General features: G+C 34.5%; 1 protein-coding gene across 3 annotated transcripts in view; it reads right to left on the bottom strand.

The window, feature by feature from the left end:
• CSMD3 (CUB and Sushi multiple domains 3) overlaps positions 1–20,997 on the bottom strand; it is a 1,246,722-nt gene that overhangs the window by 734,030 nt on the left and 491,695 nt on the right. For 2 of the 3 annotated variants that reach the window (XM_066265798.1, XM_066265799.1), the window contains 2 exons: positions 18,163–18,240; positions 10,844–10,931 (listed from right to left, as the gene is read on the bottom strand). In XM_066265798.1, coding sequence (XP_066121895.1) covers positions 10,844–10,931; positions 18,163–18,240 — 166 coding nt within the window. The remainder of the gene's footprint in view (positions 1–10,843; positions 10,932–18,162; positions 18,241–20,997) is intronic. The other variant, XM_066265800.1, reaches the window with a different exon arrangement.

Genomic DNA, 20,997 nt, shown 5'->3' with positions numbered 1-20,997 from the left:
ACCAAGAAATGAACCTGGGACTTCCACATACCAGGTCTACGCTTTACCACTGAGACAACCGGCCTGGGCCTCCATGAATTATTCAATACACAGTTACTGAGTACTTATGTAGGAGTTACTACATCAAATATTTTATAGACAATCAAGGCCAAAATTTGATCGTGAGAAGGTGAATATCTGCCTGATTAAAGCCATTTATATTCTATACGGAGTTTCTTCTTTAAGTAATATGCAGGCTCAACTAAATAGAAAGCTAGCTACTGACCATGATTATTGCAATCTATGCTATATGTTAGGACAGGGGGATGCAGAGTATGCAATATTTGAAAAGAGATACGATATTCCCTTCTCAAAGTTTTTATGAACATATAGGAGAGACAAATAGAAAAAATAAATAAATTGTGGTAACTTATTTTAAATGTATAGATTGCTATTAAAGAAGAAAGGTAAGCATCTAATAAAGGCAGTTGGGAATGAAACCTAATATGACAGTGAAGGTTTAGCAAAGCATGAAAACAAAAGAAGAAGTAGGAGGAGAATGAGGGGGAGGGAGGAGGGAAGGAGGAGGAGAAGGGCATCCCAGGTAAGAAAAACAGCATACAAAATTCTCATAGGTTACAAGCATGATAGATTCTGGGAACAACAGCAGTTGAATGTGGCTTGCCTGTTTGGTGTGTGTGTTAAAAAGCATGCATGTGGAAGTGGAAATTGAAAGAGGGAGTGGAATCAATGTGGAATAATGGAATGATGATACACAAGATTGAGAACAAAATTGAGACCAATTCATAAAAAGCTTTTATATGTTGTCTGTATCTGGCAGACACTACCTGATACATTTCAACAATGATCTTTTACCTGGTAAATAGACCCTAATTTCTTCAGGATGTGGGTAGATGTGCTTAATCTCCCTGCCAGTCCTAGAGAAGACTCATGCTTACTTTAATCATGATCTCATTCCCCAGGAAAATTGATCTCATTCCACTAGGCTATCGATGATTTCAAAGGTGCATATGTCAACCATCTGTGGCCAGTGAAATGGAAGTTGGCTAAGGCTTTTTCTTCCTAAACAAAAATGTAAGTTCTAAACAAGAGAAAACTCTTGGCTGTTAAGTTTGATATCTGGAGGGATTGCTATGTGGAGCAAGAGTAATAGCAGCTATATTTCCCTCCTGAGACAATCAGCACAAGTTTCAAAACTAATAGACTAACAATGATGAAGAAAAGTATATTTCAAAATATGGAAAAAGGGTTGGGGTTTATTGCCATTACTGAGAAGCTGAATGTATGCCAGAAAATACTTCTCCCAAGCTTCTTGTTATTTGGAAAAAAAAATATTTATTTGTAAAATTTCCATTGGGTATTTCCTTACTTGAAATAACTTATAAAAGGAGTTTAGAGGCCCTGGCCGGTTGGCTCAGTGATAGAGCATTGGCCTGGCGTGCAGGAGTCCCGGGTTCGATTCCCGACCAGGGCACACAGGAGAAGTGCCCATCTGCTTCTCCCCTCTCCTTCCTCTCTGTCTCTCTCTTCCCCTCCTGCAGCCAAGGCTCCATTGGAGCAAAGATGGCCCGGGTGCTGAGGATGGCTCTGTGGCCTCTGCCTTAGGCGCTAGAATGGCCCTGGTTGCAACAGAGCGACGCCCCAGATGGGGAGAGCATCGCCCCCTGGTGGGCATGCTGGGTGGATCTGGGCCGGGCGCATGCAGGAGTCTGTCTGACTGCCTCCCCTTTCCAATTTCATAAAAATACAATAAAAATAAAAATAAAATAAAATACAATGAGTTTAGAAGTTACCTTATATTATACAACATTGCCTTTCCCTTCTTGTATTGTTTAAAATTACATAGTTTTTGTAGAGTAAGTGTACATCACTGTACTATTCTATCAGTTGGGAATACATCCCAATTTCTTGCCTCCTTGGCAATCTCCTCTGTGGGCTTTATCTACCACCCCACTTTGTACTTACAATCAGCAAAATAAGCTCTTGCTGAATGTTGGGAAATAAAATGTATTATGCTCACTTTGTTAAAGATGACGCTGCCCACGTGGAGGATGTTGCCCAGGTGATATTAATGTGTGTTGGGGGCTGGCTTTGGGCAGGCAGAATCCTTGTAGCCTGGGGCTTGGTTTTAGGACTAAGCCTTTCCCACCCTTTTTTGATGTGGGATGGTACAATCCCATCATGCCTCAGATAAGTGACTTTGTATTAGAGACTTCCCTATTTTGTATATTGGATTAAAGGTTTGGATTTCTACACTATAAAATAGGGGCAGAACGGGAGCTTGCTCTTGGTTCCTGAGATTATTATTAGAGAAAAGAGCAGAGCAGAGAGCAGAAAGAGGCCATGTGGCTAGGAGAAGCAGCCAAGATGGCGGAGTGTTGAGTGAGAGGCCAGTTTGTGCAGTTTGTGCAGGGAGAAGGAAGGAAATGGGGAACAGAGGTGAATAAGTCTGGTGAGCTAGAAACCTTTGATTCTTGGAAACTCAGATAAGTCAGTATCTTTGTGAGCACTGAATGTGAGTGGGTTTTGGAGCCCAGTGTGTGTTTTTACTTGCCTGCCGGGTGCAAGCTAGGATTAAAGACTATGGCCCACCAGTTTTTGGCTCCATTGTTTCTTAACCAATTGTCCGAATCCAATGCGAACCTGCATGAGCCAGGCTGCTGTGATGGTGGCCCCAGCTGCTGGCTTTACACTGAATATTCTGTATGCACAGAGCTCTGTGTGGTCCCTATGCCCTACCCTCATTCAGAAATTCTCTAATTTTACTTATCACAGTGCATTATAAACTTTTATTTCTTCCTTTAAAAAATTGATCTATGATCTATGGGGGCGGGGAAAAAGTATCAACTCATAGCTCCTTCACTTCAGTTGTTCATTAATTGCTTGCTGTTGGTGCCTTGCGGAGGCAAGCCCAGGGTTTCAAACAGAGGATCTCAGCATTCCAGGTCGATGCTTTTATCCACTACGCCACCACAGGTCAGGCTGTTTGGTTTTCTTCTTCTATACAATCAAAGACTCCTTTCTCATCTTTGTGTCTATAGCAATGGACATAATGTCTGCCACACTGTAGACATTCAATAAATGTTCATTGAATTGAACAACTCTTACAATATCTGTAGACCTAGCTCAGTGTTAGAATTTTCCCTCTTCTTTCTCCTTTAACTCTAACTGAAGAAAGGAATATAGAAAATAAATACTTAGGTTCACTGAACAATAACAACAACAACAACAAAAACCTACCTGAAAGTTTTATCTACTATGAGAGCTCTATCCTTCTAAAATATGTTTTGATAAAAGCTTGTTTCATGTACTATTGAAGAGTTTGAACTCATTATGCCAGGTGTAATTATCTTAGTCTCTGGGACTAGGCCCCCTAAAATGCTTTCTTTTTTTTAAACCCCAGCTTATAAGCATAACAATTAATAGACAAACAAGACAGGACAGGTCCCATTCTCATGAAGTTCACATTTTAGTGGGGAGAGACAATCTCTATCAGTGAGGTTCTAAATACAAAACAGAAATCACATTAGGCCTTTCCAAGGGAGAAATTTAATACAAGATGTTCGTTATAATTAGGCAATGAAAGAGCTGAGACACTTAAAAAGACAGCATGGTACCCAGAGATTAGTGTAACTGGAACCCAGGGGATGAATTGACTTGCTTAAAAAAAAAGTGACAGTCCTATTGCGCCTGTTATGTCAGAAGCTCCATACAGGCAGGAAGGCAGGGAGACAGAAAGAAATAATCGCTGGGTTCTCCTTGCTTTATATCTTCCACTTTCCTGCTAGTACCTATGAAAGGTCAAAGTCAGCAAGAAGCCTAGGACACTCAGCCTGAAAGGCTCCTTCCCTAACTCCCCCCACGACATCAGAGCAGAAAAGATGTAAGAATGATATTGAGAGCAATCAGGACAAGGATTAGCACAGAGGTAGTAAATGAAAAAGCAAATAGAATAGTATCAGATGACAAGTACTATGTAGAAATAATATCAGTGATAGAGAAATGTTTTCAGGGGTCAGAAATGACCCTTTGGGAAGGCTGCATTTATAGCATCTCCCCACATATAAGACGCACCTTAATTTTGATGTCCAAAATTTGAAATCAAATGTATTACATAAAGTTATTGAACTCAGGTTTTATTCATCATTAAACTCATACAACTCCTCAAGTTTTATTCATCAGAAAATTCATACAATTCCTCAACAAGCGTGAAAAAGCGGGAAATGCAAGTTAAAAAAAATGTATAACCACTGTATAAGGTGCACTTCGTGTTTAGATCCCAAATTTTTTGAAAGAGGGTGCATCTTATACATGGGGAAATACTGTAATCTGGCATCTTAATAGTAAAGAGTCAGTTACTGGTAGAGGAATCTGCTAGAATGAGCTCCAAGTAGGAATAAACTAGATTTGTTTCAAGGACAGAGAAAAGGCCAGTATGACTGGATCAGAGCAGGAGATGGGGACAATGATCCATAAGAGGCCGAGTGAGGAAAAGACAGAGCAGGGTCAATCAAAATTATTTTTCAGAGTATCAGTTTTGTTCTAAGTACAAGGGGGGAATCTCTAAGTCGTTGGAGGAATTTAAGCAGGGAACTGATATAATTGGATCTATGTTTTTTAAAAATCACTCTGATGGATCTATGGTGAATGCATCATAGATAACAAGAGCAGCAGAGAGATCATTTAAAACTGTATTAGTGATTCAAGGCAGAGATGATAGTGGCTTGAATTAGGGAGGTTTTAATTAAATGAAGAGTATTGAGTGTATTTCCATATTTTGGAGAATAGAATCAACAGGACTTCCTGATATATTGGATATGAAGGAGTGCAATTATAAGCAGCTAATAATTCTACAAAAATTTTTTATAAGAAAAATGCTAATTTAGTCTGCAGTGCATGGAAATCTCTCTTCTATTTCTACATTTGGTTAACCGATGATTTGACAGATTATTTTTATTTTTTTCATTTTACCCCAAATCTCTTGTGTTATCCACCTTGTATAATCTAAAACCTTCTCATTACTCATAGACATTTCCTCTTGTATTTTATCTTCTATTTTTTCTCTTTTTCTTATTTTACTTCATTATTATAATCCATCTCATATTAGATGATTAAGGTCACGTATCACTTCATCCATTATGTCCAAATCCCATAGCATTTCCATCATAATAAGGTTATTTTCTTAAATGTTTTTCTATGGAAAGTTAGAGAACACTACAGCAGAATAACTGCTTCGATGCAGCATGGGAAAGGCTGACAGATCTGACATTGAATTTTGTATTTAAGTGTTCTTAGCATTAATGGTGACACTAGAAGTTATTCTTTTTTATTTGTTTTTTATTTCTTTAGTGAGAGAGACAGAGATAGAGAGAGAGAATCAGAGAGAGAGGAACAGATAGGGACAGACAGACAGGAAGGGAGAGAGATGAGAAGCATCAATTCTTCATTGCAGTTCCTTAGTTGTTCATTAATTGCTTTCTCATATGTGCCTTGACGGGGGTGTGGGGAGCTACAGCAAAGCTAGTGACCCTTTGCTCAAGCCAGTGACTTAGGGTCAAGCCAGCAAACCTCGACTTCAAACCAGTAAACTTGGAGTCAAGCCAGCGACCATGGGGTCATGTCTGTGATCCCACGCTCAAGCTGGTGAGCTTGCACTCAAGCCCAATGAGCCCACATTCAAGCCAAATGAATACGCGCTCAAGCCGGTGACCTTGGGATTTAGAACCTGGGTTCTCTGTGTCACAGCCAATCCAATGCTCTATCCACTGTGTCACTGCCTGGTTAGGCTAGAAGTTATTCTTGATGTTTATTTTATTATGACTTATTTTTAAAATGTAATTTAATAATGTGTAGCATAAAATACATAAAATAATCTTACCCTCTAATTTGGAATGTCTATTAGGATAAGCAAATTATTTCTACTTTATACAAGCAGAAATACTTAACATAGCCATAGGTTGAGTTATCAGATATTATTTCCCAAATGCAATATTTGAATATATTTCTGAATAAATATATTTTGAACTTTATTATAATGAAAGATTATCATGATTTGAATTATCTGCAGCCTCAAACTGTTCCTTGATCACCTTTTCTTATTAGGTCTACCATAACACTTCAATAACAGCTTGTTTCCCTTTAGTAAAAAGACCACGAGGATAGAAAACAAGTGTATGTAACTTGGCAATCTCCTCAGAAAGTGTACACAGTAAAGTACTAAGTCTTGTTATATGTCATTTATTTTCTTTTTAAATTACCTACCCATGCTTAGTATTTTCATAAGTCCTATTTCCTAAATGTACTGTCAGCTTAGATAACATAATAGGAGGAACTTTCCAAAATCTAGTCCCATTATATCTTTTATATATTTATACAATTCAAAATAGATTAAAAAAATAAGAGCAAATTTTAATGTGGGAATATTGTCCTGAACAGTCCGAGCCCAAACCACCACAGAACATTTAAGCTTTCATTAATCTTTGTTTGTAGATGTAGGTAATATGTCTTTTAAGAAAATCTCCTCAAAGACGTCAGAAATAACTTTCCATATGAACAATAACAGTATGTTAAATCTCCATTGCCCTGATCTTAAATGAGAAGAAGGTTGCAGAGCAGGTGTCCCCCAGCTGAACTCACGAGGCTTCTCCAAAGCACCGAAACTGGTTTCAGCTTGGTGATGAGAAGGTATGATGATGACATATTCATTGAAGAATCATAATAAATTCCAGAGTAACAGTAAGAGAATGGCATATGTGAATATAATTTATGTCATATGAGCCAAGAGCACATTAGTACATGTTATGGGAAACTAAGGAAGATAAGCATCCATCGGAAGAATGGACAGATAGCTCCCTATAAGGATATATAGGCTGGATCACATTCTAGAAAGTGAATAGCATGTGCTACATGACTGAGCTGATATAAAGAGAGGAGACATTTGAAATAACATTTTTTTAATTTTTTTACTGAGACAGAGAGAGTCAGAGAGAGAGATAGATAGGGACAGACAGACAGGGAGCAGAGAGAGATGAAAAGCATCAGTCATCAGTTTTTTGTTGGGACACCTTAGTTGTTCATTAATTGTATTCTCATATGTGCCTTGACCATGGGCCTCCCTTGCTCGAGCCAGCGACCTTGGGTCCAAGCTGGTGAGCTTTTGCTTAAACCAGATGAGCCCACACTCAAGCTAGCGACCTTGGGGTCTCGAACCTGGGTCTTCCGCACCCCAGTCCAACGCTCTCTCCACTGCGCCACCGCCTGGTCAGGCAATAACATTTTGCCTTAAGCAACTGTCTAGTTTAAGGGAACAGTAGTTTCCTTTTGTATTTCTTTTAAAAAATACACAGTATATAATTAAAATGATTTCTTTTCGGTAAAGAAGAATGCTTTGCATTCTGTAGCACAATATGGCTGAATTAAAAATAAGTCAGAAAGTTGGGGTGGGCTGGATAAAGGAGAAACTTAAAGGCTAGTATGCAAATGTATAAGCAAGAAGGAAAGAATACCAAATAACATGCTACGAGCCCTGGATTCAGGGTCTGTGTCTACCATTGCTAAGTGAGCAAACTTCTTGCATACAGCTGTACTCAGAAATACTGACATGAAGAATGTTTTAATAAGGAACAAAATAATAGTTTTACAACTGCTTTTAAACTAATGTGATATATGTCTCTTTGTGATAATTAATATTATACTATTTCTTAATTCAAGAACTATGGGAAAATACAAGGCTTTGAAAAAGCAGAAGCTTTGCAATAGGACTTTTTATCTAAGAGATCAGTATGCAATATAACTTACACCAGCATAGGAGACCATTGGTGCTCTACAGGTGAGAAGTCTTTAGCTTGTAAAGTACAATGGAGACAACGAAAATTGGAAAGAATTAATTAATGAATTGGAAGAAGTAGAATCAATAGGTTACAGAATTTGGAAAGGAATGAAGACTTTAAAATCTGAATTCATTGGGAAAACCATAGAAATATCAGGAAGAGAAAGGTAAACACAGGTGTCCCAGCATTTATTAGCTGTACTTTTTTCTGGATACTTACTAGGCAATTTTATGGCTATTACATCATCTAGTCCTTCACTATAGCAATACAACTTGGTGTTACTCTTTCCATTTTTATTGAGAAGGAAATGGAACTTTGGGGAGAATAAATAGCTTTCCCAAGTGAAAAAAGAATGACAGGATTTAAAATTAGGTCCATCTTATTCCAGGTTCTATGTTCTGTCACTTGTAATAATGTTACTTGTTTGGGAGGGAATACTACTTCAATTTTTAAAAACATTAAAACTAAAAATCTAAATCTTAGAAGAATGAAAATAATAAAGACTTGATAGAAATATGGATAGTCATAATTTTTAAAAATCTTCAGAGGTGATGGTATTCTAATGCAAAATGCATAGTAGAAGAAGGGAGTGTTGAAGATGCAACACTGGGAAATGCTATTTAGGGAATGAAAAAGAGAGGTAGATATAAGAAAAGAGTGAAAATGGGTAGTAAGAGCAAGTAGACTCAGGGAAACCAAAATATTTCTTAGTCATTGAAGACAATAAAAGAAAAAAAAAATCAGAGGTTACAATGGTGACAGAAGGGTCAAGGGAAATGAAGACTGAGAAAAATTCATTTTAAAATGGATAAGTCACCCTAGCCAGTTGGCTCAGTGGTAGAGTGTTGGCCCAGTGTGCGATGTCCCAGGTTCGATTCTGGTGGGCACACAGAAGTGACCATCTACTTCTCTACCCCTCCCCCCCTCTTTCTTTCCTTCCCACAGTTATGGTACAACTGGTTTGAGCTATGAGAATGACTCCATGGAGCCTTTGCCTCAGGTGCTAAAAATAGCTCAGTTTTGAGCATGGCCCCAGATGGGCAGAGCATCGGCTCCCAGTGGGGTTTGCCAGGTGGATCCTGGTCTGGGCATAGGTGGGAGTGTGTCACTCTACTCCCCTTCTCTCACTTGGAAAATAAGAAAATAAGTAAATAAATGAAAATAGATAAGTCATTGATAACATAAGAGATAATGCAATAATTCATTACATGATATTAGGAAATAGCTCTGCAGTAAGGAAGGAAGTATCATGGCAATAGGCTCTTTAGAATATTTTGTGAAGTAGGTATATATAGAATTCTGTTGGAAGCATCTATCTATTAATGATCTTTTTGCAATTATCAAAGTAAGATATATAAATGAGTATACTAGCATATTTGGAAAGTTCATGGTATGAGAATGGGTGAAGGTGGACTCACATTTTCTGGCTAGTATATAGCTCTACAGACCCTTTGTTTTAGGGGGAGAAAAGTGTGTGATAGAATTTATTCAGAATGATAGTCAGCTTTTCCTGATGACAGTAGTGTGTTTTAATATTGTCAGATGAGAAGCAAGTTTCTTGCTTTTTTTTTTCTTACCACTGAGTTGGATCAGTATTTTAATGATCAAAATGAATAACCAAATTTTGGAGCCAATACTGTTATATGCCTTTAAGACAAATACAAATTCATGTCCCCGTCTGGTAACACCTCATTAGAAGAAAGGCACCAGACAAGACTGATTCTGCATAAGGAAGACCTGAGTAAGTGAAGGATCCCCAGAGCTGTGCTTCCCCAGACAGTTGGTTATAATTTTAAGAGACATTTAAATTTTTAATATATCTTTCAATATAGAAATTGCTGGCAGCTTCTATATCTCTTTGGCGGCATTTCTCCCTTTAAAAGCATGTGATTCTCCGAATGCATTTCAAATTAGAAACAAAGTTTTTAAGATTTCAAAACACAGCTGCATGGATTCTCAACATGGAGACAGAGCACAAAATGGTAAGCACAAAAAAGCAAGTTCTATAAGATAACGCCACTTTGCTAAGGATTTGCTTATTTATTTCCTCAGTGATTATAAAAATATTGATTATGTACATACAAGACTGTTTTTGTGTTAGTAACTGGTTCCTATAATTTATTTACTTATATGTGTTTGAAGGCCTGTGAGAAGGTCCTGTGATCAGAGAAATTAATAGGAAATGCTGAAGCTGCAGTTTTGCCATTATATTCAATTCCTTACATTTAGTTAACTCCTTTTATAAGGCATACAGAAATATGAATGATCTTTTTTTTTTTTTTTTTTCATTTTTCTGAAACTGGAAACGGGGAGAGACAGTCAGACAGACTCCCGCATGCGCCCGACCGGGATCCACCCGGCATGCCCACCATGGGGTGACGCTCTGCCCACCAGGGGGCGATGCTCTGCCCATCCTGGGCATCGCCATGTTGCGACCAGAGCCACTCTAGCGCCTGAGGCAGAGGCCACAGAGCCATCCCCAGCGCCAGGGCCATCTTTGCTCCAATGGAGCCCTGGCTGCGGGAGGGGAAGAGAGAGACAGAGAGGAAAGCGTGGCGGAGGGGTGGAGAAGCAAATGGGTGCTTCTCCTGTGTGCCCTGGCCGGGAATCGAACTCAGGTCCTCCGCACGCTAGGCCGACGCTCTACCGCTGAGCCAACCGGCCAGGGCTGAATGATCTTATTGCTGAAATTTGATTTACACATAGAAATAGTATTTTGGACAAACAGAACTGAGTGACTTACCCAAGATCAGACAATAATAAGCAGAATTCAAATCCAAATTCCATGATGTTCACTTAGTGCCTGAGAAGAATTTTATAATACAAACTCCAAAAATGCTCTTTCATGTTATTTGACACTTTAAAATAGTGAAATATCATCTATAGTTACACAGCAATGGCATCTAGCTCCTACCATTGTAAGTCACCATGTCTTCATCCCAAATTATTATTTTTAAAATTTAAATTAAAATAAACTTTAACAGAATTAGGAAATAAACAATTGAAAATATTACCTAAAATCTGTTCCAACTCTCTTCCCATTTTCTGGTTCACCTGGATCTGGACATAAATTGGAAGCTGTTTTAATACCTCCCTCATTTACTGTAACAACAGAAAAAAGAAAAGAATCAAAACACATAATTAAAAAATTAAAAATATTAATTTAAAAATTGACATAAATATATTTCTGTATTGTGTTATTATAGATTAAATATAGAAAGTCACAATAAAATTTTATAGTCCAGTAATAACTACAAAACAATTTTTCTATTTATGGACCTACAAATAATTAAATTTGATGTTCATATTCAGTGACATACTATTATGCATATTAACACATGAACAGTTAACAGTTTATTTTTAATTACTATCATATTGTGAAATCTTTGAAAATGCATTCTCAGGATATCAGTGCCTATGTTTTCATTAATTATTGGCAGTAAAGAGACATCACCAGTTAAAATACTGCCAAATTCACCAGTTAAAATACTGCCATTTGGATACCTGTTATTTTTAAAGTTGAAATTTAAAAAAAAAAAGATCATATGAAAAAAGTGTAAAGTTATAAGCACTTATTTTATGATCTATAATAACACAGTTTAGTCTACAAATGTCAAAGTAGAGTTGTGGTGTAAATTACCAAGCATGTCCTAGAATTATTATAGAATGCTGATAACCACAACAATGGTTTAACCTCCAGCAATTTCCATGACTATGTTTCACTTAGCCATTGTACATATTTTCAGTAGTTTCTTCAGAATATCAGGTAAGAAAAGACTAATTAATATGATCAGTGAATGTGATCACATTGGTTGAAGATTATTTAACCAGATAGTTCTGAAATATGTAAGTGATTCTGTTGCATAAACGTAATTGTATAGTAAAGTGGAGAATAACTTCAATTTTGCTCTTCATCTAGTATCTGCTCTGACTTTAGGTGGTAAACACACAACGCAATATCCAGATGATGTATTATAGAATTGTGCACTTGAAACCTATATAATTTTATTAACCAATGTCACTCCAATAAATTTAATTGAAAAATTTAAAAACAAAAGGACTAGTACCTGAGTTGAAAGTTCAGAAAGAAAAAAAATATAAAGCTTACAATGATTCTCATTTTTATACTATGGATTAGAATCACTGGGGAGATTTTTTTAAAGAACCAAGTACCATACTTCTACCTTTAGATATTCTAATATATTTACTCTATGATAAGACCCTGGGGATCAGTTTTGTTTGTTTGTTTTTGAATATCCTCAAGGTGATTCTAATGGAAAGTCAATGTGGAGAAGCACTGGATCCCTGCATCAATTAGTTCAGACTAGTCAATGTATTCAAACTCATTTATCAGATAGCAAGGTAACTGTCAGATGACAGCCTGACAGTCATAGCTCTAATAAGGTTGGCATATTTTCAATTAGACATTAAACTTTACTTTTCTGTTTCTTATTCTATAAAAATCACTTTCCTAAATAGCCCCAACAACACTCTTATTGCCAACATATGCACCTGTCCATGCAAAGCATGTGGTATTTACGCTTTCTTTGGTCTGCTGAATTGCTATTTAATTCTATTTTACATTTATGTTTGTTTGTTCTGTGTGTGTGAGTGTGTGTGTGTGTGTGTGTATCTATTCTGTTATTTTTGCTGATAACACAGGTAGTGGACAATTTCAAAGGTACTAATCCACTGCTATCCATGTTTTATATTTCAACTTATGACTTGAAAAATGATCTCTTTGCTAATGACTTCCAAACTATAGTTTTGGCATATTTTTCAAGTTTCTTTTTTGTTGCTTCAATGACTTACTAAACCAACAAAATTCCTATTGTCATCTCATGTGTGTGCTCAAATCCACCCTAATCAGGGATGCCTTTATGACTCCATTACCATTTATCTCCAGTTCATCTTAAGTATTAGATGACTAAACTTCCTTAAGTGCAATTTTTATTACTGTTTAAGTCTCCTATTACTCTGGATTTCCAGTATATCAATTGTATTTCCCACTAGTCATCAAGATGCATACAAAACTGAAGTCCAACTGATTCTTTATCTTTCTGCAATTTTACTGGTTAGCCTTGCTCATTCCATGCTCTGTGTTTTCTCCATGGCTCAATGTTTCCCTTTCTTCCACTTTATCAAAATCTATTTAATTCTGAAGACTCAATTTAAGTATCATTTTTTACAAAATACAATCTCTCATTTTTTTCCAGATTATTTAAATTTCTCACTTTACATAACATGGACAATTTTACACTTATTTTTAAATTATTTTATCATATTATAAAAGAATAGTTCCACATTTCTTAGTTAGATATATAAAATATTATATCCTGAATAAAGATAAGGGAAAACTTATAATTACTTTAATATATCCACAATGCCTAAGTAAGGAGTTAATTCTCAGTAAACATGTCCTAGTGGTTTAATTAATCAGTGTATACCTTGTTACTGTTTTCATTGAATCAAGTATTATCCGTAGAAAGCACACTGTTTCTTATCATTATTTTTTATTCATTTTTATATTCAGGTGAATATCTCCAAAGTATTTGAACTGTTGATTGTGTCGAGTGCTCATCATCCAAAGTCAAATCATTTTCCATCACCTTATATTTGTCCCTCTTTACTCCCCTCCCCCAACCCTTCTCCCTGATAACCACTTCACTTTTATCTATGTCCACGAGTCTCAGTTTTATATCCTACCTATGTGGGTATGTGTCTGCCCTTCTTTCATATCTTTAGATGGCTTTTGTAAAAATTCCAGTATATGTAAATAAAATGTTACTTTTTTAACATAAGATAGAGATAAAGAAATTAAGTGGCATGACTACACTTACCTACTTATTATTATATTATAATATGTAACCTAGAAGTACTCTTTGAACACATTAGAAATAAAAATAACAAAAAATACATTTTTTCCCATTTTGCCCATATTATTTCTTCAAAAAGTAAGCCTATGTTATAAGAATTTTTACAATAGCTAACACCTACACAGAACATATTAAGTGTCAGAAACCATTCTATATCTATCTTATATGTATCAACTCATTTAATCTTTACAACACTCTTAGGTTAGCTACTAATATTATGCATTCCCTGCAGGTGAGGAAACTGAGTCACAGAGAGGATAAAAATGTTTCCAAAGTCATATTGTTAGTTCAAGCTTTAGTCTAGTTTAAACTTTGGCAGACTTGAAAAGAGCATCACCATGAAGAATACCGTTTTGCCCTGATCTTTAAAAATAGTATTTACTTTTATTATTATTTTTTTTAAAGTTTTACTTATTATTGATTTGAGAGAGAGAATGAGTGAGAGAGAGATAGAGAGAGAGAGAAGGGGAGAGGAGCAGGAAGCATCAACTCATATGTTCCTTGACCAGGCAAGCCCAGGGTTGGATCGCTGACTTAAGCCCAAGTTCACTTGCTTGAGCAAGGGGTCACGGACCTGGATGGAGCCCCCTAGACAAGGCACATATGAGAAAGAAATCTATGAACACCTAAATTTCACAAGGAAGAATTGATGCTTCTCATATCTCTCCCTTCCTGTCTGTCTGTCCCACTCTGTCTCTCTAAAACTAAAAAAATAAAAGTAGATTCTAACTAAAAAGTTACCCTACATTATCTCATTTAATTAGTTACATTTTTCTATTTCATGGGTTTTCTTAAATATTAGATTAAAATTTTTTATGCCTCCATATAAAAAACTGCTTTTGAATATTGTTCTGAACTGAAACACCATAGATATTGATAAAATGTTATTATATACCAACTTTATGTTATACACAGTCACCTATGATCCCATTTAGCTTCCCGTAGATCCTTGACAGCTGAGATTGTACTTTATTCATTCATTCTTTTACCTTCTAGCATGGAGCTGCCGTGGAGACGTAGCTCAAACAGAATTGTGCAATGAATGGATAATAAAATGAATAAAAGCATGGATTTAAAGAAGATGAAATTTAAAAACAAATAAATTGTGGAAGATTTACACTTTCTTTAAAATTATACCTTAAGGTCCTAGAATAGCTTATTCGAGAAGTTGGCAAGACTTCTAAATCTTAGGTCACTAAGTTGAACATTTAAAAAAATAACCATTTGTTTTTATTTAAAAAATTTTTAAAAAATCTTTCTTGGCAAACCTATTTTTTTTGATGAAGCATAAAAAAGGATGGATAGGTACCTTTTAATTGCAAGCATTAAATTTAGGAAAAGAATCAGAATTAGCCACTTATACAACTCAATGCTCCCCATGAAGATTAGCTGCAGCTTCCTGAATCTTACTAGTTTGTTTCTTAGTTAAACGTTAATCGGACTGTTGTGGGAAGGCATGCTTTGGCAAGGTGTGTAATTTGTGTCCTCCACAATTATACTCACTTCCAACAGTTCCAATAACAGAACTGATTGTTTTTATAAAAACCACAAGCATCACTATTTCCTTTATTTAAAAGGTGTCAGATAAAAATGTCCCTTTTTAAAATTTGACCCTGTGCAAAATAAATGATATCAAGGAAATGAAGACCTGAATGCTTACTTAATAATAGATATATAATAATGATAAAAATTAAAATGATATAACTCTTTCCTATAAATGAACATAAAGAATCTATTTTTTAAAATAGGTGTTAATGCCCTGGCCGGTTGGCTCAGTGGTAGAACGTCAGCCTGGCGTGCGGGAGTCCCGGGTTCGATTCCCGGCCAGGGCACACAGGAGAGGCACCCAGTTGCTTCTCCACCCCTCCCCCTCTCCTTCCTCTCTGTCTCTCTCTTCCCCTCCCACAGTCAAGGCTCCATTGGTGGGCATGCCGGGTGGATCCCGGTCAGGCGCATGCGGGAGTCTATCTGACTGCCTCCCTGTTTCCAACTTCAGAAAAATACAAAAAAAACCCCAACCAAACAAAAAAAAAAACCCAATAAAAATAGGTGTTAAACAATTAAGAAAAAAACTGTAGTGAAACAAAATAAAAAATAATGTTGGCTTGTTATTTTGTGACTAAAAAATTGGCATAATTTGTTTTGATTGAAATAGGATTATTTATATTCAAAAATAAAAATAAAAGAAGAGTTTTTTTATCTGATATAAAATATAATAAATGCAAAATTTGTTTTAAAATTAACATTTTTATTTAATATTAATTTTTGGCCTATTAATTTTCTTGACAATTTTAAAGCAAATATTATTTAAACAAATATTTTTAAAACTTAGGATTTTCCCCCTAGATACACTGGTATATCTATTTCCTTTCTTTTATACCCTCGTAACCCCTATACAAAAATAATGAACATAATATATATGTCCACTAAGGCAATATACCAAGGACAGAGATACATTCTAATGCCTTAATAAATCTTAATAAATGTTTAAATATAAATAGCTTAAATTTCCCAAGATATCTGAAAGTATGAGGCATGAAGCATATAAAACAACATTAGTCTAGCCAAAACAGTCATCCTTTATAACGCCATTAAGAATTCCAAAACAAGCCTTGGCAGTGGGCTCAGTTCATAGAGTGTCAGCCCAGTGTCTGGATATTCTGAGTCCAATTCCCAATCAGGGCACACAGGAGAAGCGACCACCTGCTTCTCTCCCCCTAGTGCTCCCCTTTCTCTTTCTCTTCTCCTGGACCCAGTGGTTCAACTGGTTTGAGTGTCAGCCTTGGGTGTTGAAGATAGCTTCGCTGATTCAAGCACTGGCCCCAGATGGGGGTTGCTGGGTGAATCCCAGTTGGGGTGCATGAGAGATTCTGTCTCACTATTTCCCCTTTTCTTGCTTAAAAAAATCCAAAATAAATATATTGTCTAAGCAAAATATTAGAAATAAAGATAGTAAATATAATATTTAAGTCTGCAAACATTTAATTTTTATTTTTTGACATGTTGAAATTTATTGTCCATATAATTGTATATGACCCCAACTGAGTGTCTCAGTGAATAAAGATCCATCCCAGTGCACAGAGGTCATTGGTTCTATCCCCGATCAGGGCAATTAATGACTACACAACTAAATGGAACAACTAAGTGAAACAACAACTTTATGCCTCTTTCTCTCTTTCTGCCTCCCCCCCAATCTCTCCCTCTCTCTCAAGTCAATGGAAAATTAAAAATATAATAATTACATCTGATTTTTTCTGCTTATATTATAATAAAAATTTCTCCTCAAACTGTATCAAATAATTAATGAAAAAAAAATACTGTAGCACTGTTTGATTTCCCTAAAACTGACATGGGAATCTTGAAAAAATATATTTTAACCCCAAAACTATAACAATAAGTCATAATTACACAGCTAAACACTTGATAAAAAATTGTTTAGTGTTTTCCAAAAAGGTAACCCAATTTAATCAATTCCCAACTGATACCTGCCATTTTTTTGTTTAGTATTTTCAAATCTAACACAATGTAAAAATTACATTTTAAAATCATGACACTTAAAAAATTTTGATAACATACAGGCTCCAAATCTGTTTCTTATAACTAATGTAGCTGTCAAATTTGTGTCATTTTTTTATTTTATATAGAAATTAGTAAACATGTAAATAAAATAGTTTTCTGATACATATGTAATCAATGACAATTGTTAAAGAAATAGTTATAAATTCATTATATCAGATGATTTGGCATTAATTAAAAATCTGATCCTAAAAATATACTCTTGTTAAAAATAAGATTTAGAATAGTTCATCTTATTTACTACCAACATATTATTTTAGGAGTCAGATGTTGCATCATGAATGGCTTCTTTCAGAATTTATAACATCTGTGTGAACAACAAGGCAGGAATTTTTACAAATTGCTATTGATCTACATTACAAAAATACATACTTCTAAAAATTGTATGTTCAATCATGGTAACATAGATGAACATACTAATTCAGCGATTTCTAAACAGACTCATGGATAAACTTTATAATTAATTCTTAAAAACTACTGAATTAAAAGGTCTGGATATTTTAAACACAAATTAATACTTTTTCCTTAAATAAAAAATTGCTATTAAAAACTTCTTCTTTATAAAAATAATATTGAAATTTAGAAATGTTCAATAAAAAATTCCTGGAGTTACAGAACTATAATATTATCAGCACATTATATGAAAATAAAATTGTTTACCTTTTGAAATAAGCTGACCTTGGAAATCTATGATATACATCCATTAACTCAATACAAATGTAAATACAAAAAAATACTGAATAATAATCATGCATGTTATACAGATATTAATACAGTTAATTTGGTAAATACACAGTTTTATAAAAATGCACACAAACAACACAGACATCACAAACTTCACTCTTGCACTAGAGAAAGTAACAAAAAAGGGGTACACTCACAGATAGAAAACTTGTTGCTGTTGTCTTTCCCTGGAAACAACTTAAATCCTCTAGATTTAAAATCTATGGCCTTTTTCACTAGTTAAGAAAACAAAAAAAAAACATGTATCAGGATATACAATTTTAAAATGAAATTCAAGTTAACAAATTTTGTTAGCATGGATTTATGAAAGTTAAAAAAACTGCTTTCTTAAGCCTCATTTTGGGTACCCAGAAGAAAATGAAAAAAAATATATATATATATATTAGCAATATTGTCACTAAGTAGTTAAATACCAACCAGTAAAGAAGGATGTTAAGTGTTGTATGGGGAGAATCCTGCATGTATGTATAGGTATTTTTAGTACTATTCAAAAAGTTTTATATGACAGCAAAGCAGTAACACTTTATCATACACCGCTTGAAATCATCAGATATTATGTTTTAAATTAGAAAAATTAAAATACTGAGACAAAAAGAGCAAAGAATTGAATGAATTTGGTCTTCAAGTAAACTATGTATTTTTTAGGTAATTTAAATTTAATTGAAATTGAAATGTCCTAATTGAAATGTTAGGACACATTTAATAAAATGGTACAATTGGAAATTATTAAAATACATATTAGCATTTCTGCCAATAACCATTTTCTTTTATAGTCAAGTCATTGCTTTTGACAATATAATTGATATCCATTTATATTGTATAAAAATTGTAAAGTGAATTACAAATATTTGAAGTTCATCTAAAGTATCTTATTACTCTTTTATATGATGATATTGAAAATCAGTATCACAAAAGGGTGGTATAATTCACGTGTTCTATGGTAAAATACACGAGACTGGATTTGCTTAAAAATGATAAACTCAATGAAGTAACTTAAAATATTTAAAAACATTTTAAAAATTATTTTAGATGAAAGAAAAGAATAATTTTAAGTATAAATTATTTGATTAACTAGTTGCCATGTCATTTTTAAAACAGATAAACAGTAGTTAAAAGACTATTTAAAATTTTAATGACACAAAGTAAAATAAAGAAAATCTATTTCATTGAAACTCCACTAATTAAAAAATAGTTATGCAATTTTACCTGAGATTTTTAAATTACAATTACTGTATTTCTTTTAAAAACCAGCATGAACAAGAATGTAAGGGACATAGCTAACTTCCCCAAGTGTAACTTAGAATTTTTACATATTGCTTTTTAAGAGGTTTTTAGGTAAGGATAATGGCTAAAACATAGGCAATTAGATTTTATTCATATCATAAATTTGAAAAAAGTAAAACTGCTTTTTGTTAGTTTAAAATGACCATTTCACTAACCGCAAATTTCCCTTTTACCCAATTAGTTCAAATTAGGGATATTCTATTTGTTTTGAAACATTTTAAGGTGATTTCTTTTCTTGTTAATATTTTCAAAAGTGACAAAAGGTAGAGACAGTGCCTGCTTACTGGAATATATACTTAATTAAGAACTGTATATACATATTAACGTACAAAAAAAGAGAAAAATGATCACTGGATCGGGTTTTAAAGTGACCCGATTCTTAGCAAGTATTAGCGGTGTGATTTTAGACAAGAATAGACATTTCTACCTTGGTCCCTGCTCTTAAATAAGAAGCTAGCACTAGAAGACCGGCCAGTTTCTTTGCAGTTTTGTGATTATCTGTGATCCTTTATTTACAGTGAGAAAATTACATTTCTTTCAAGTTGTGTTTTTTGTTGTAATTCTCTTTCACACACCCACCCTCATGGTAAACTAAAATGCAGTTCTACTGGAGTTTTCAACTTTTTAAAATTTAGTTTCTGCCACTTGTGAATTTTCCGGCTACCTTAAAATTACCTTTGTCACAATGATGATTTTGTATTTGGAGGTATAAGTCTAGGTTCTCCCAATCCGAACATGGGTTATAAGTAGGAATTCTAAATCTCTACTTTTCTTTGCATTATATGATTTGATTTTAAGTATGACAAATGAGTCTACAGATTTCATGGTTTTTCAACATAAATGTGGGTTTCTTTAAAAAAAAAAATAGAAAAGATTGAAAGCCCAGAGAAGAATATTAAAGAAGAAAAGTCCAGAGGCTGAAAGTCAAGCTCAGTTCCACAATGTGTTACTAGGAAGAAAGGATGTTTGAACACTACAAAAAGGGTGTGTGTGTGTGTGTGTGTGTGTGTGTGTGTGTGTGTCTGTGTGTATACATACAAAGGGCAAGTTTATGTAATGTGCTCGTGTCTAAACTTGAATATTTGGTAGGTTGAGGTAAGGGACAACACTAGCTAAGAAAGCGTCACTTTAGATGAGCAGTTCTCAACCTGTGGGTCGCAACCCCGGCGGGGTCGCCTAAAGCCATCGTAAAATACATAATGCATATCAGGTATTTACATTCCGAATCATAACTGTAGCAAAATTACAGTTATGAAGTAGCCACCAAAATTAATTTTTGGTTTGGGGTCACCGCAACCAAACTGTATTGTGGGGTCACGGCATTAGAAAGGTTGAGAACCACTGCTTTAGACCAAAAAGTTTGAAATAACTTCCTAGTTCTAAAATGACTTAGCCTTATATATTTTATTTTTTAAGCATTTATTTGGCAATTTTAATTAGAGAATAAAATCTGTATTTTTGAAAGTAAAAATTATATTGTTGTATAGATCCAGATTATAGAAGGTCAAGAGAACATTGGTTTTAGGAGACCAAGAAAAAATTTTTTGAATGAAAAAAATACAAAATTTCAATTCACAAAAATTTAAAATGTAAAAAAATTTATATTTGATATTTTTATCATTTTAATAGAACATATCTTTATGAATATATTAAAAGAATATTTCAAGTACCAATTATAAAATACTGCT

This window comes from Saccopteryx bilineata, chromosome 3 (assembly GCF_036850765.1).
Source record: "Saccopteryx bilineata isolate mSacBil1 chromosome 3, mSacBil1_pri_phased_curated, whole genome shotgun sequence".
NCBI lineage: Eukaryota > Metazoa > Chordata > Mammalia > Chiroptera > Emballonuridae > Saccopteryx > Saccopteryx bilineata.
This window is presented reverse-complemented; position numbering and strand designations above follow the sequence as displayed.